This window comes from Mercenaria mercenaria, chromosome 1 (genome assembly GCF_021730395.1).
Source record: "Mercenaria mercenaria strain notata chromosome 1, MADL_Memer_1, whole genome shotgun sequence".
NCBI classification, from domain to species: Eukaryota; Metazoa; Mollusca; class Bivalvia; order Venerida; family Veneridae; genus Mercenaria; species Mercenaria mercenaria.
The window spans coordinates 67184306-67202355 of record NC_069361.1 but is presented as its reverse complement, the minus strand read 5'-3'; the positions used below and the strand labels follow the sequence as shown (position 1 = coordinate 67202355).

General features: G+C 34.2%; 1 protein-coding gene across 1 annotated transcript; it reads left to right on the top strand.

Annotated features, from left to right (window-relative positions):
- Nucleotides 1-1711: 1711 nt before the first annotated feature.
- Nucleotides 1712-16902, top strand: LOC123545513 (serine/threonine-protein kinase haspin-like). Its single transcript, XM_053551584.1, has 11 exons — nucleotides 1712-1765; nucleotides 2544-2580; nucleotides 3787-3845; nucleotides 4901-4976; nucleotides 8317-8402; nucleotides 8922-9076; nucleotides 11429-11502; nucleotides 12054-12285; nucleotides 12939-13041; nucleotides 13882-14032; nucleotides 16897-16902. The coding sequence occupies exons 3-11, from the start codon at nucleotides 3817-3819 to the stop codon at nucleotides 16900-16902; spliced, it is 912 nt and encodes a 303-aa protein (XP_053407559.1). The 5' UTR covers nucleotides 1712-1765; nucleotides 2544-2580; nucleotides 3787-3816.
- The last annotated feature ends 1148 nt before the right edge of the window (nucleotides 16903-18050 follow it).

Below are 18050 nucleotides of genomic sequence, written 5' to 3'. Positions count from 1 at the left end.
CGCCTGTAATTAACTTTTGTTTTGTGTGAAATTTTATTGTCATTGGAAATACTGATAATTGACTAACTCGAAAAACAGCATAAAGTTAAAAAAAATATTGTTGGTTGCACCGCACGACTGAATCAAATTTAGCCCGAGCGCCCAATTGGAATGCAACTGTCACGCAGAAGATATAGCCTTTCAAACAGCTATTGTGGGACTACTGACTTCACGGTTGATTGATTTTTAAAAATTCATCACGAGAAGTTCTTCAAGTGTAATTTTGATATGAAGAAACAATTCAAATTTGATTTTTTTTATTTCAAGATATACCAGAGATACATCTGGATAGTTTCTTTTGCTGTTCAGTATATGTATTAGCACGACACATTATTGCTCAAAAAGGTGCTGCCGTCGGAAACTATGATATTTGCATAGATATGTAAACAATGGTGTCACTGAATCGATAGAAAATGTGCTTCCGTGGGGTATCGAAAAAAGCCCTAAGTAGATAGACCCTAATTTTCCCATTTTTTTGCGCATTTCGTGTAGAATTTAGACTTCATTCCTAGAGAACATTCTGGGGCATCCGTGCCCGAGTGGTTAAGGTCGCTGACTTCAAATCACTTGTCCCTCATCGATGTGGGTTTGAGCTTCACTCGGGACGTTCAATTCTTCGTGTGAGGAAGCCATTCAGCTGGCTTACGGAAGGTCGGTGGTTCTACCCAAGTACACGCTCGTGATGAAAAAACGCACGGAGGGGCACCTGGGGTCTTACTTCACCATCAAAGCTGGAAAGTCACCAAAAGACCTATAATTGTGTCGGTGCGACGTTAAACCCACCAAATAAATAAATAGAGCACATTCTACATGAACTGAAATGCTGTTTATGTTTCTACTCATAAGGAAATAACACTCGTAAAATATTATTTTCTAAAATATTTTCAATAACGGTTTTTACAATTTCAATATTCTGGAGTGTTTCTCGCCAGGAAATTTTTTCTCTAGAGCTGTCCTTTTCTAAGTGATTTTGTTTCCTTTTTACTTGTTTGATTGACAGACACGAAGAACCAGTAAGAAAGAAGAAGAGACATGAGGCACCGTCGGTAAATGCCAAAACTTATTGATTCTTTATATGCAGAATAGATCAAGAGCCCAAAAGTCTATGCACAAAATTTAATGGGAAAGTTTGTTCAAATATTTTCATGGCCATGCATATGTTTCCGAGACAGCTATATCTAAATAGTTTTTTTATAGTTATGCATTATTTTGCTTAACACTATAAGAACACAACTTCATTTGAGTATTCTTCACGCTTACTTTGCTTACATAATCAACATAAAGCGCAGATATGTATTTCATTAGAACCTTTTAAAAAGTTATCTTTGATTAAAACGTTTGAACATAAAATCAAATTCTATCGGCCATTTTCAGACGACAATTAAGTCATACAATTTTTAACTATTTCTTGCTTTCTTGATTCTCCTTGGAGCTTTTAGGGCTGACCGGGGGTAAAAATTGGAAGATCTTTTTAATTATATTTAATGAACTGCTAAATGGATATTTGTCGAAGTTACGCCGCATGTGTAATTCACTTAGACTACGCCCACTTGAAATTATTCCGCAGACGTATATCCTCTTCCTATTTGTTCGGTATATTAAAACATAATTATTCTGTATCATTTCTTAATAAAAACGTATATTCAGTAATCTGTTTTTTATTTCAGGCCGCCACTAACGGTGCCGCACAAAGTACTGAAGAGCCCTCGGGCTCTCGGCTACGACCGTACGTATTAACTAACTACATAACTACAGTCTTACGTAAATTTACCATTAAAATGTCATTAAGCATCATATAAACCTGTCACTTAACTGTGCGGTGATGAGACTTGTACCCGTGTTTGTACATCTTCAGTCTTCAGCCAGTCAAGAACCAGGTTATTGTGATACATGTACAAGTTTGGAATTGATCAGCAACAATGTAAGACCACGTAATGTTTTTCCGTTACAGATTCTTTTTGTTGTGGGCCTACCTCGCAAATGCGTGGTTCTGAGACCTTGTTTATAGTGCTCTGTGTTTCCGTTAAATCTTTTGTATTAAATAAATAGCAGTATCACAGACATAGTTTACATTTTGGGTTTGGTCCCTCATTTATTCAATTTGCTGTAGGAAGATCGATGATTCTACCTGGTATCCGCACTGATTGAAATAGATAAAAGTTAGATCTTCTTCCTTGGAATATATTTGAATTGCTTACGGCGCTGTTTCAACAAGAACTACTTTCTGTTATTCAAGCAAGTGCACTCTCTCTGTGAGCCTGTGGTTATATTCCCTTGTCAAAAACTCTAATTTGCTGGCGGAGTTGATTCGAACCTGCGACCTCCTGTTGAGAGATCCTATGCTCTATGCTGTATGGCAGTTAAACTGAACTTTTCTTATTATTATATTGTATAGTTTTAGTTAATTATATGACTTCAGTGCGTCATCAATATCACAATATCATTGCTTTTTCGTGTTCTGTTTCAATATTATGTCATCGTTTCATGACCCTTATGTATGGTAGAAGAAAAGAAAGACCAAAGGCGGCGAAGAACCTTAGCGTAAGTGAAGAAAATATCAGTCATAGTAGATTATTACTGAGTTCTTCTCTAATCTAATTTGCCATAGAATTTCATTCAGCTACGTATAAGTTATATGATACATATCCTCATCACATTGCTTTGTAGTAAACAAAACAATCGGGTACCTTTATAATTATTCGCATAGTTGCTTGACTGCTGTGTTCGTCTTAAGGAAACTAAAGCCTTTTCAGATATGTGTCCTTATTTGTTGACCTGTTAATTTAGACCAATGATGCCATGATATTTGTACCCCCGACAACAAAGTTGTAAGGTGGGGGGGGGGGGGGGGGGTATACTGGTTTCAGGTTGTCTGTCTGTCCGTCTGTCCGAAGACACAATCTTGTGCGCACCATCTCTCCTCATCCCCTCGACCTAATTTAATGAAACTTCACAAAAGTGATCAGTAAGAACAGTAGTTGTGCATGGGGCATGTTAAGTTCTTTCAGAAAAAAAAAATTGCAGAGTTACGGGACTTTGTTTTTTGTTACTATACTTTATACATAGACACAATCTTGTGCGCACCATCTCTCCTCATCCCCTTGACACAATTTAATGAAACTTCACACAAGTGATCAGTAACAACAGTAGTTGTGCATGGCGCATGTTAGGCTTCAACAACAAAAAATTGCAGAGGGGGTGGGGGGGGGGGAAGGGAGGGGGCGTACATTCATCACCTTTAGTGATAGCTCTAGTTCAAGTATAGCATACCTGAGTCTATATCTTCGTCACAATTTATAAAGGATCGTCTAATAAGCAAATCGTTATTACATGAAACTATTTCGGTAGCTTGTAGAATATTGTGATGTTTGCTAATTGCACGACTTTCCCGAACACTGGAATACGCCAAAATGACTCACCACTGTAAATTTAACGATTTAAAGATATTAAAATGCATATTGATGAGGATTTCCATGCTATATTGTATTTAATTGAATTCGAACGACAGCCAAACGAAAAAGGGTGGAGAAAAAGAAGTTATTGCAAAAGAGATAGTGGCGCTCTTCAGTTTCTTTAACCATAGCTGGAATTTAGTCGACACCCATTAATGTGGTGTATCACTACCTTTTCTCCTTAAAATGAGATGACAGACTGATGTTTCTTTGATTGAAACTTCTTGCTTTAAATGCATTTATTTACCTAAACATATTGTTTTTTCTTTTCTATTCCCTGATTTTTTTTCTTCAGCCCAGGGAAGAAGTTTTGGCATTGTGTAGTATGGAGAAGCCTATGCCATTTCAAAGCCTGTAAGTTGACATATACGCTTCTGTGAATGATGTAACAGCACGCCAACGATCTTTGGTAAAAGAGTGGAATATAATCTTCCGACAATCATTGTTTTACCCCAGTCTTAATACTGTAGGGATTGCGCATGTTTTTTTGTTATAACACCTGCAGAATCCCAACAGTTTGGTTGGTGCCCGAGCCAGGAGGGTGAGGGTACCAACGTATTCTGAAGATGTTATAACACGAAATGAACATGCACTAATACTGTTTTAAAATAAGCCGTGTAAAAAGTAATAACTAAAGACATTGTCCCTTTATGTCATTAAATTTCAGTATAATGCGCGGGAATGTCTGAGTTGGTTCCTCACGTCGACGTCATTTCCTTTCAAATCATCCTTTTTGAGCCGTAATACGTTCAACATTGCCCCCCAAAAATCTGTATAAAAAGGAGATTTAACGCAACGTGAGCCCGAGAACCTCTATATTAACAAGTTTTCTCTTCTGCTAAAACACCTACAAACATTGACAAGTGTAGCAGTTTTATGCTAGAAATGTTCTCACGAAAGGAAATTGGCGACACAACAACGGTTCTCATAGACACCGTAGGCTATATATCTGCGAACGTTTGGCTATGAAATTCAGCAACATACTTGTTGCATAATTGAGCGTTGCTGTCCTCCGAGCAGCTCTTGTTATGAAATTAGCAATAACTTTTTAAGGGTTTTAATACATAAAATTTATTACATCTCTTATGTTTACGGTATTTTTATTATTATAATTCCATTGCATCAAGATCCTGTCATGCCCGCCAAACTTTCAGGACTTACGGAACAAGAAGACATTGTACATTCCGGTATTTTTATTACGTCACCTTGAATCCTCATAAACTAATGCTACGTCATTGCTAAGATTGAGTGAGTGAGTGAGTTGGGTTTTACGGCGAATCGACACAAAATGGTCTGCTGTTAATGCTAAGCAAGGTGTTGAGATATGTTTGGTGATGCGGGAATACAGCGAATCTCAGACTGCCTAATAAGCTTTTATAGAGTTATCTTGTATTATTTTCTTTTTAAAGACAATTTCAGAATCTCCAGAAAATCGGAGAGGGGACGTTTGGGGAAGTGTATACCACTGGAGAAAATGTTATTAAAGTAAGTATTAAGAATGCATTGAAATACTTTTATGATTGCTATAAACATCAAACAAGTATAAACTTTTACCTATTTTCAGGCTCGGATGACCATTATGCTTTTCTGAGATGGTTTCAGTTGAAAAGAAATTAGTAGATCTGCAGTTAAACGTATGCAAAACAGCATTTAAGTTCATGTCTGTCCTACGCCTCGGGTATTCAGATATAACAAGTGTGTTTGAATTAAGAAATAATTTATAGCAAAAAAGTGCTTTAACACTATTTATGCACGAAGAGTGGTTATACGTCGGGCGTAATTATTTCACGAGGGCGCAGCCCGAGTGAACTTATTTGAACGACGTATTACCGCATAAGTGTATAAATAGTGTTAAACACTCTTTTGCTATAAATTATTTCGATTCTATTACGCCCTTTATCTAAAACAGTAGATAAAATATAAAAGCGCTCTTTCTTGGTCGCAACAAAAACTCTGACGTCATCGTACGTTAACGTGACGCCATTCTAGCGTAAGAGTGTTTTAACAAAGACAAGCATATTAAAATATTTAATCTGTTCGGATTTATGTCACATGGACACAAGTTTAGGTCAATGGGTAATTTTCTAGTTCATTATGGTGGTCCAGGTTAAACGTCCAAGGTGTGATTTTTGTTTGTTTCGGACATGGGGGTGGCACCTTGGTAGAAACAAGGACCTTAAGTCTCGTGGATGTTGTCCTTACATAAAACTATTAGATATACACAATTATTCGAGGTTTCGAACCACTAACTGGAAAATGATTCGCAGACAGCGATCTTAATCACTGAGCCACAAAGGCTACTTTATACTTGTTTTGAACATACAAGATATATTTGAGCCGTGCCATGGGAAAACCAACATAGTGGGTTTGCGACCAGCATGGATCCAGACCAGCCTGCGCATCCGCGCAGTCTGGTCAGGATCCATGCTGTTCGCTAATAGTTTCTCCAATTCCAATAGGCTTTAAAAGCGAACAGCATGGAGCCTGACCAGACTGCGCGGATGCGCAGGCTGGTCTGGATCCATGCTGGTCGCATACCCACTATGTTGGTTTTCTCATGGCACGGCTCATTTATTTCTTTAAGGTATTAGATGTCTAATAGTAATGTCTACAAAATGGAATTTGCATGCCTTGGTATATATTTAAAAGAGACCGTGTTTCACACTGCGTTGCAAATTTTAAACAATTTTTACAATGTCGTTTTTTTAAATAAATTTTATGGTATCTCCTCAAGCTCAAGTAGAGACCACTATCCAAAACGTTTGCGGAGAACTCATTATACCATTAATTTAATAAAAGAAACACCAAACTATTGGTAAATAATTATTAAACACAAAATAAAAATGTCAATATCATTTTTATAGGGTGCATCAAGTAAACGGATTCAATGAGACAGAATTCGAACTTCAACATTGAAAAAATAAGGTCGAATTCTGTGTTTCTGTTTTAAATTTTGCTTACTTCATTCAAAAATAACCTTGGGCAGATGTAAAACCTACCTACATTTCTTCCACGTTATATAATCTAAAGAGTGAAAGCAAAATAGAGAACTTATACCACATGTAACTCAATATTTTTAAAGATGTGTAACCCTACCCCTTCTGTTTAAGTAGTAAACTCACTTTGAACAGCAAGAAATCGCTTATCAAATTAAGTTTGGCTGCAATGGTAGCAGGAAGTGGGAAAAAATCGTATCTTGTAACAAGACCATACGTAGAAAGCAACATATCACTGATGTTATGTTTATTTCGTGTGTGCAATTCTGAGTCCGTTCGTCAGTCACAAAAGGATAATTCTACCAGGTTCCACAATTAAATGAATTTATCATTTGGAACGACGTTGAAAACATGCATATTAAAGCCAGTCTAATTGTTCGTATGTGGAAATGTTTGTATTTTTTTGTGTTTTTCTTGGAGTTTTTGAAAGTTGTTTTACTCTCAACTTTTACATAGACGATGTAATATTGTCAAACTTTCATCGTTTGAAATCTTATTCATTAGAAACAGATATTATCATCATAATAGTACAAACAGGAATCGAATGCACATTGATATATTTTTTCAGTACTAAAAAGACGAAGCAAGAATATACGTCAACAAATGAGTTATATACATTTTGCCGAATAAAAGGTCTTGAAGTAAATGCTTGCTCAATGTTGTACTGGAGTCTGTCGGTAGTATAGCAGTAATTTGGTCAAAATATAAGTTTACAACTTAGTTTACAAAAGTAATGTTGAAACTTATAGGTAAGCTTTCGTGTAAAAGGTGGTATTATGTGGAAGAATTTCAAATTGTGAATTGCTATATAAATTGTTATTCGCTCGTTAATTAGCTGGTATTATGTGGAAGAATTTCATATTGTGAATTGCTATATAAATTGTTATTCGCTCGTTAATTAGCTCGACTATACAAAGTATATGGAGAGCTATCCTACTCACTCTGGCGTCGGCGTCAGCGTCTTTCCACGTCTCCACTTTGGTTAAAGTTTTGTTTTTCCCACTTTCTCTTTTTTTCTCCTTATCTGTGTAATTGTTTGATGGATTTGCTTTAAACTTGAAATATTTATTCCTCATTATTACCCACATCATCTGGAACAAGACTTATAACTCTCAGACGAGTATCTTATGAATTATCTACCTTTTCACTCAGAATTTCAGGTTAAAGTTTTGATGCACTTTCACTCTATCTCAATTATTACTATATGAATTCGGATTCAGACTGAAAGTATTTGTCCCACATCATATGACACAAGGTACATAACTCTTGTACCAATATTTAATGAATTATCCCCCACTTTTACTTAGAATTTCAGTTTGAAGATTTCATGCATTTTCACTCTACCTCATTATTACTAAATAGATTTGATTCAAACTTAAAATAATTGATCAGCCTTATCGCCCACATCATATGACGCAAGGTGCATAACTCTGGTACAAATTTTTCCTGAATTATGCCCCCTTTTACTTAGAATTTAAGGTTGATTTTGATGCATTTTACTATATCTTAACAATAACCAAATTGATTTGATTCAAACTTGAAGTAGTTGTTCCATATCATCACTCGCATCATGACACAGGATGCATAACACTTTAGCACCAATATTTTATAATTTATGCCTCCTTTTTGCTTAGAATTACACATATTTATTTTTTGATACACTTACTCATTATCTCTCAAGCTATTGTGCAATAACTTCATCCACCATTGGAGTCATTAAACACTCCAGTGACAGCTCCAGTTTCCTCAGATGTGCTCAGTTTCACTATCCAGCTTCGAAATATTCGGGCGCGTTGTCTCCTGTTACATCTCTTGTGATATTTTTCCAGATCATTCCTATTGAAGGAGAAATTTTAGTAAATGGGGAACGACAGAAATCTTTCAAAGAAATAAAAAAAGAAATTTTAATTACAAAGTAAGTTTTATTTCATCATCAAGTCTATATCTAAATCTTCAGGTTTTTTTTATTGTCATATTGTTAAGAATTTTATATGACAAAATATAGTTGATGTCGATGACTTGACATGTTTTTTTCTAATTCTTTAAATCTGCATAAAATATATACGGCATTATTCTGCATGTATACACAAGGAGCCTACACGTCAATTTGCAAAATAAAATTTGGGCTATATAATTGTACGAATGCATGTACATGCCGCTCGTTTTCCGGCCAGACAGCTTCAAAAAGTATCGGTTGTTTCATTTGAGCTTAACAAACGAAAATTTTATTTAAAAAATTTCATTATTATATTTTACAAGTACATTAAAAAATTTGCAGAATAATGTCTGTATATTACTTTTACAAATAATAATAAGTATTCAGGGAAAAGTCGTGCTAAACTTAAGTTCAAACCTAGCTCTTTGTAAAATATTTACTTGTCGGTAACAATTGATATTTCTTGTTTAAAAATCTTTTGTTTTGTAATTTTTTCAGAGAACTCAGTGAACTTCGAGAACGTATTTTTAACAGGTGTGAAACATTCGTTAAATCCCTTGGCTTCAAGATTGTTTGTGGCAAGTATCCCATAGAACTGTTGCGAGAATGGGACAGGTTTGAAACATCTAAAGGATCAGAAAATGACCGCCCAGGTAAGACGGTGAAATTTTATACTCCCATAGTGTGCACTATAATGTTCCTGTTATTATACATTTTTCACAAATCTGTCAAATGTCTAGGTTTTGCAGTCCTTGCATTTTTTCTCAAATTATGACAGATTTGTGTTTTTAGAGTTAAAAAGCCGTGAAATGTACGATATAATGTGCTTGAAAAATAAACATATCTGTCGCATAGCCTTTTTTAGCTCATCTGATTTTTGAAAAAAAATGATGAGTTATTGTCATCACTTGAGCGGTTGTCGGCGTCGGCGTCGGCGTCGGCGTCGGCGTCGGCGTCGGCGTTGCCTGGTTAAGTTTTATGTTTAGGTCAGCTTTTCTCCTAAACTATCAAAGCTATTGCTTTGAAACTTGGAATACTTGTTCACCATCATAAGCTGACCCTGTATAGCAAGAAACATAACTCCATCTTGCTTTTTGCAAGATTTATGGCCCCTTTTGTACTTAGAAAATATCAGATTTCTTGGTTAAGTTTTATGTTTAGGTCAACTTTTCTCCTAAACTATCAAAGCTATTGCTTTGAAACTTGGAATACTTGTTCACCATCATAAGCAGACCCTGTACATCAAGAAACATAACTCCATCTTGCTTTTTGCAAGAATTATTGCCCCTTTTGGACTTAGAAAATCAGTTTTCTTGGTTAAGTTTTATGTTTAGGTCAGCTTTTATCCTAAACTATCAAAGCTATTGCTTTAAAACTTGCAACACTTGTTCAGCATCATAAGCTGACCCTGTACAGCAAGAAACATAACTCCATCCTGCTTTTTACAAGATTTATGGCCCCTTTTGGACTTAGAAAATATCAGATTTCTTGGTTAAGTTTTATGTTTAGGTAAACTTTTTCTCTTAAACTATCAAAGCTATTGCTTTGAAACTTGCAACACTTGTTCAACATCATAAGCTGACCCTGTACAGCAAGCAACATAACTCCATCCTGCTTTTTGCAATAATTATTGCCCCTTTTGGACTTAGAAAAATCATTTTCTTGGTTGAATATTATGTTTAAGTCAACTTTTCTCATAAACTATCAAAACTATTGCTTTAAAACTTGCAACAGTTTTTCACCATCATAAGTGGACACTGTACATCAAGAAACATAACTCTATCCTGCTTTTTGCAAGAATTGTGGCCCTTTTTAGACTTAGAAAATCATGGGTAGGACAATATTTCTATTATACAAAAAAAAAATCAGATGAGCGTCAGCACCCGCAAGGCGGTGCTCTTGTTTTTATTTCTTGCGATTTTTCTCGAAAAAAATTCTTATTTATAAACAAGAATTGACCTGACACTCATAAATATTCCGTATGTTTCCGTAAATAATTTCCGGTGTCCGAACCTTAATAGCGGTATCTAACTTAGTGTCATATGTACATGTAGCTGTGTGGACAAAACGTTTAGCTGCCAAGTATTGAAGTATTGGGTTGTGGGTTCAAGTCCCATGCCTGACCACATCGTATTTATATTCATATTTAATCTGCAAACTAAACACTGATCTGACTACATTTTGTGGTTCATTTATTTAAAAAATACACTCTGTTATAGAAAATGCTAAATGGAATTCTCTAAAAGTAATTCAGATAAGACAATGTAAGAAGACAAAATTCTTCTTGTCATCAGTTTTTTTTTGTTTTTTTTTTAAAGTGCTACACGAGAATTAATTGGAATTCGTAATTACATAATATTACAAGAATAAAAGCAATATCAGTAAGTCTGAATTAAAAAGGAAGAGGTATCGGGTGATTCGAAACCGCGGGAACGTGCTTGGAAGTCTGACACTTTACCACTACGCCATCGTGATGTTTGTTATTTATATAAGTGATTTAAGTAATGCAGAGATTTTCAGGATACACATATTGCGTAAACTAACGAAAATGTCCAAATATATTGGCGGAGATCAATGAGTGCCAGGTTAATACTTACGTACAATATATTTCCACTGTCGGAACACCAAATTATAAGATGTTTCTGGTCTCTATGCATATGTTTAAACATGCCTGAACACAAAATGGAGTTTTCAGTCTTTAATGTTTCTAATTTGGGAACCAAAAGCACCGGATTTAAACCGTTGTCAGTGTATAAGAAGCTACCTAAGAAAACGAGTACTTTACGTACTTTGAATAACAACTGTAGCTGTGTTTAAAAAATCGTTCTTGCTGCTGGGCTCTGTGAAATGCATAGGTATGCATATGGATACATAATTGATACCAAGAGGGGTGGTGTCATCAAAATATGTACGACTAGTTTGAATCAATTTATATGTAGATCAATATTTTTAATAAGCTATACAATGACAAAACTAAAGGTAGTTGTTTGGTTTTTTCTTTTCAGATTTCCTCCCTGATGATCAACTCTTTATTATTTTCGAGTTTGAAAACTCTGGAGTAGCTCTGGAATCCGTCGAGGTAAATACCAGCCGTCTTAATTTTGAATGGACATTTCTTTTCTAATAACATGTCACGAGCACGTTTGTTCTAGATGTCTTCTGGAAAACTGGTCTGTGACCCGTATATTCCGCCGCATTTTAACTCGTTTCATGTGAGGAAAACATACAACTGTCTTACAGCATGTTAGTGGTCTGCCTGTACTTCAGATGATGGCCTTAGGGACACCTTGTGTTTTCTACCCAGTACAATCTGGAATATGGCCATATTTACATAGTTGTATGGGAAAAATATACAAAAAATGTAAAGGTTATTTTTCATAATAGTGCATATTTTACATCTGTTCAACATTAGGCTGTCATCTTGGGGTTAGGGTGGGGGTTGGGGTGGGAGTGGGGGACATTAACACGGAGGTCGGAAATAAAGTTCCATTACATTATTTTTATAGAGTTCTTTTTCCAGAAGTTTGGTTCATGTATGTTTTAATCTGATTAATATCGATATAACATTAATTTATGTATAAACGGTCATTACTTGCAGAAAATGTATTATATATATTTATTATTTTGCAGATTGAATCCGTTGCTCAAGGTGTCAGTATCGTTAAGCAAGTCTGCTGTGCTCTGGCCGTGGCCGAGAAGGCTTTACAGTTTGAGCACCGAGATCTCCACTGGGGCAACGTGTTGGTGCGAGCCTCGGTGGAAGACACGATCATCTTTCGACTTGACGGAAGAGATGTGAGTGTTCGGTCACAGGGAGTAGAAGTGAAAATCATTGACTTCACCTTGTCCAGAATAACAAAAGGTGATAAAATTTGTTATTTTTAAATCTTATGTGTAATTCCACTGCAGATATGTACAAATATTTTGATGTTTATTGATGAACCTCCAGCACCTGGCTTTTCTGAAATATAGCGTTAATTTATTTATAGCTCTGACAGATCAGACTGTTTCCACAATAATGTACGTGTGAGTATCTTAAAAGACTGGTTCTTACACGACCCGTTTTCTTCCTATTAAACAAAGAATGTTTATTACATCATGGCGTCAGACAGTATAGAAAAACCAAAAGAAAGCAGGCAAATAGTTGAAGAATATCGGCAAAGACGTACATAATAATCCTTCATAACGTAATATATCTCATACAGTGATTTGCCCGTGAATAAAACCATTGTCGTTTAGATGCGTATCGTTATATCAAGAGGGATATAATTTTTCGCATCTTAACTCTAAACAATGATTTTATTCAACGGCAAATCACTGTTTGGGATATAGGCCTATAATTTCTTAATTTAAATTTATTCAATCATTTGAACACAATGTTTTCTAAGAAAATAGATTCGATCTACTTTTGTTCTAGTATAGAATGTACATTGTACATAAGATGTTGGACTGGATCCACTAGCTCTTGCTTTTGTTGGGCACATACAATAAAATATTTTTCTTTATTCATTACAGATAACAAAACCATATATATAGATCTTAAAAATGACGTAAGTTTGTTTGCTGGACAAGGTGATAGTCAGTTCGATATTTACAGAGAGATGAAGAAAAAGAACAAGTAAGTCCTGTTAATTTTAGTTATGCATGTTTTCCTAGGATAAAACTGCATTATTTAAACGAAAAATTCTAGGTTTTACAATATTAGTCTTGGAATTCACTTATATATAACATATATTAAATTTAACTAAATATTTCATTATTTCGACTTTGTTCAAATTAAAATGTTTGTTATAACCTCGTTATTAAAAGCCCGTTCACAAACAGTTTAAAAATGTAGGCTGTACTTAAAAAACACGCGCACTCCAAACGTTTTTATTTTATTTATTTTATTGCTTGATATATTTTTTATTAACATTAACGCTTCTACATATATAAGCAGATATATAAAAATGCAAGTTGGAGCCTATATAGCCAATTTAATCAACCATGAAACAAAATATTAAACGCGAAACACAGAATGATCAGCCACACCACATTGATCTCCTGGCATGTATTCGAATCCTCTTCTTATACTTTAACCCTTATCCCGCTAAATTTCTATAACTTGTCCATCTTTCATTTTGGACAGTACCATTAACTGTTAAAAGGGGTACTCACCAAAACGAAACTGACTGAATGGCGAACAGTGCAGCTCATGATCAGATCTTGGTCTGCACTGGTCGCAAAGGCATAATCATTTGCCGCCAGCAGACTAAGGGTTAAGTATCGTCAATCTTTTAAAGAAATGAAATATCAAACAGCAGGAAGCAAAAATAGCAAACCACAAAAAGCAAATAGCTTATGCCACAGCGAGATTCGTGCCCCCGCTCTGGTTTCTTTAGTCTTGATAGGCCTGAAATAGTGAAAATGTATAGAGTTTCAAAACGTACTCTTTAAAAGTAATTTGGTATTTTTTCAGGAATGACTGGGCGGCATTTTCCCCATTCTCCAACATTCTATGGGCGCATTACATTTGCCAGAAGATTTTTGAAGCCAAGCTACAGGCCGGTTTAGACGAGATAAGAGATTTTTATAAGAAGGTTTTAAGTTATAAAAGCTGTTACCGTTTGGTAACACACAACGTTTTTTTTAAAGATTGAAGTGTTAGTGGTATATTGATACTGTGCTATTTACTATTTTGTTGTTTTTGTTAGTGTTTTTTTTTCTGGATATTTTTAGAATGTTGTTGTTGATATTCATTTTTCTTTTTTATGTCTTGTTTGAAATTGTTTATAATTGTTAAAAATGATTTACTGTTCTCTTGTTATTTCATTTTTTGAACACCTGTTTAGATTGCATCTCTATTGATATTGTTCTCGTTATTGTTACGTATTGTTTATATTTTGCTGTTAATGATTTTCAAATATTATTGTTTATGGTGTTACTGATACCTTGAGTTTGTTTCTTTTAATTCCATACTGAGTTCGTCTGTCTGTTCCCCATTGCTTCTCTTCTTCCCTGGTAACATGCGGCTACTTTTTCGAATTGTTTTATATGTATAAGTTCGCTGAAATTATTTAGACATATTATTTTCATTTTGTTGTTATTGTTATCTAAATATTGTTTATGGTATTCGTCTGTTTGCTCTTGCATCTGTTCGCTTATAGTATTGTTTCTTTGCTGTGATAGTCACTTGAGATATCTTGTACTATTTTTTTCCATATCTAAGACTGATTCTTTCCTTCATTATAGTATTTTAGCTCCACTATTCAAAGAATAGGTAGATCTGTTGGACTCACTCATGCCTCGGCGTCGGCGTCCCGATTTGTTAAGTTTTTTGTAGGTTAGCCGGTATCTCAGTAATCACTGATGGGAATGGATTGAAACTTCATACATTTATTTGCGGTGATAAACTGACTTATATTGCACAGGTTCCATAACTCTATTTTGCTTTTTTTTTACAAAATTATGCCCCTTTTCGATTTTGTTAAGGCTTTATAATAAGCTGGTATCTCAGTACTCACAAATGGGAATGGATTGAAACATCACACACTAGTCCACTGTCATGATCTGACATGTGTTGCACAGGTAACATAACTCTAGTTTGCAGTTTTACAAAATTATGTCCCTATTTGACTTAGCAGTTTTGCAAGTAAGCTGGTATCCCAGTACCCTCTAATGGGAATTGATTGAAACTTCACACAATTTTCCATTGTCATGAACTGATATGCATTTAACTTTTTCCATAAACCTTGTTGAATAGTCGAGCGTTGTTGTTCTCCGACAGCTCTTGTTTTTCTTCCAAACTGGTTTGATACATATATAGTCGCACCCGAGTCTCTTTCTCGTTTTTTTTGTTTCTTTCTTTGTTACATTTTTTCAGTTGTTGTAATTATGTCTCCCACAGTGGTGTAGGAGACATATTGATTTACTCCAGTCTGTGTCTGTGTGTCTGTCTGTGTGTCTGTCACAAAGCTTGTCCGCACTCTAAATCAAACATTTCTCATCCGATCTTCACCAGACTTCAACAAAATGTGTCTGCCAATAAGTGCTCGGCCAAGTTCGATAACTAGCCAAATCGGCTTAGGCACTTCGGAATTATGGCCCTTGATTTACCAAATCAGATTTCTTGCGCAGTTTTACCCCTAAACCAGCGCCTATACTACTAGTAGTAGGCGTCATTTTGGTGTCAAGAAAGCGCATGCACATGTGGATTAGGTAAACAGTATATAAAGACTGACTTACTATTTAGATGATTAGGTAGTTGTGGGAGACATGCGCTTTTCTCAAAAGCATCTCTAGTTTCTATTCAAATATTGTTGTTTATACCTTGAAATTTATTCTTTTAATTTCATTTCTTCATGTTATTTGATTTGATCTCGGTGCTCAAAAGTAAAGCCTTCTCGGCCACGGTCAGAGCACAGCCAGTTCTCAATCAATTTTATAAAGTATTTTTTAATATTTTGTTAATCATTTTATGAATTGTTAACCATTTATCCACATGGTTTTAAACTATTTTCATGTTATTATTCATTCTTTATATATATTCTTTGTTAATTTATACCATTATTAGTTATAAGTTCTTGACATCGTTTTTTTTCGTTAGAGTTTTAACATTTTTAACATTACTTATATTCAATGTTCATTTTTTTTAATTGTTATTAATTGTATATTGATATCAGATATCCTTCATCTTTTCACAAGACCGTTGGTATTATCACTTAATATGATAAAGCCTCCCTAAACTATCGCAGGTACTGTAATTCATATAGTGAGTAAGTTATCTTAATGACATATAATGTCTTCGTTATATTATAAATGATATAGTTATATACGATAAGGGTTTCGTATAATTAAACAATTAGTATATTATTCTGCTTTTTAATCTTTCGTTTTCCGTATTAGACAAATAAGACACGAATTTACCTAAGAATATTGAGAAAATATATTAACATTTTCATTACGTGGTCTGATTGTTTCGACTTTCGAGATTATGTGTTATTGTAAAGTGTTAGAAATTGTTGAATAACGAATATTTACAGCTCTTTTAAATGGGTCAACCGTGTTGTTGCACTTATAAAATAGACTGGCCCGGATTATAGGTTTGTCAGGGCCACGGATATGTATTGTATTTTTCCATTAAAATATTTCTATAAAATGCTTCTTCCCCTTCCGTTTGAATCCGTCCATGTTTACAAACACGTTTATTTATTTTATGGACTGTATATTAATGTAATTACACTATGTTAAGTATTTATGAATCATTAGGAGAAAAAACTCATTAAGTTTGCATATTTGTGACAGCGTCATCAGTATGTTTGTACTGGTCGGGGTTTCAAACTGTTGTTTTTTGTTATGCATGGTTGAAAAAATCTAATATAATTAAGGTACATTTGTATCGTTTGTATTTTCATTCTTCACAACCGTTATATTGTTAACATAATCACTAATATTAGGTGTGTATAGTTCATCTGTGATATAAATTGATTTATAGATGTGATGTTTTGATATTTGTGACAATTTCCACTTCACGTAATTCACGTTTGATTTGTTACGAATTGTTTGTATCTATTTATTGCCTACAATATTTGTATTTCGTGTTCAGATTGTTGCTTGTTACGATATGAATTCTAGACTTTTTATTCAAAATTCAAGACTTTATTTGAATTTTCACGATTTAAAAATCATGTAAAAGCATTTATCGTTTACGATTTTGAAATATGTTATACTTTATATATTCGTTGTTACAGACTGTTACTTCATTTGTTAAGATTTTTTAAATCACTTTCAGTTTGTTCAAGTATTTGTTTAAGAGTGTCATTTTGTTTGTATAAAGGAGCTTAAATTATTGTTCGTTATAGTCACAGTATATATACATTTACATCCATTTGTAAAAGACTCTGGCATTGTTTGTTAAGTATTGTTGAAGTCATTGAAATCATTTTATGTCTGATAAGTAAGTTACTTAATTTGTTATAACTCTTCAATAATTTTCTATTTAAAAAACTGCAGTCAAATTATTCCAGTTATATTACTTTATTTGTTATGAACAACTAAAACCATTTTAGTTATTCACTTGTGTTTCATGTTTAAACTGTTATGTTTTTGTTATTCATTGTTGAACTCGTTTATGATTAAATTGTTTAGGCTACCTTTGTACTGTTTGCGTTCATTTCTTATTGACTTAAATCCATTTTCTATACACGGTTGAAATTGTTCATCAGTTAATCATCACTTATATGAGATATATGTGATATAAATGCTTTCATGCGTGTGATATTTTAGTATTGTCTGTGATATAAATGCTTTCAGGCGTGTGATATTTTAGTATTGTCTGTGATATAAATGCTTTCATGCGTGTGATATTTTAGTATTGTTTATGATATAAATGCTTTCTGGCGTGTGATATTTAGTATTGTCCGTGATATAAATGCTTTCATGTGTGTGATATTTTAGTCTTGTCTGTGATATAAATCCTTTCATATGTGTGATATTTTAGTATTGTCTGTGATATAAATGCTTTCAGGCGTGTGATATTTTAGTATTGTCTGTGATTTAAATGCTTTAAAGCGTGATATTTTAGTATTGTCTGTGATACAAATGCTTTCAGGCGTGTGATATTTTAGTTTTATCTGTAATAATAGTCTC

Bases quoted from the DNA above. Each gene is read 5' to 3' on its own strand.
- LOC123545513 (XM_053551584.1), top strand. From the start codon at position 3,817: ATGGAGAAGCCTATGCCATTTCAAAGCCT. The intron at 11,503-12,053 runs GTAAATACCAGC...ATTATTTTGCAG, and splicing joins TAGCTCTGGAATCCGTCGAG to ATTGAATCCGTTGCTCAAGG. The intron at 12,286-12,938 runs GTGATAAAATTT...TATTCATTACAG, and splicing joins CTTGTCCAGAATAACAAAAG to ATAACAAAACCATATATATA.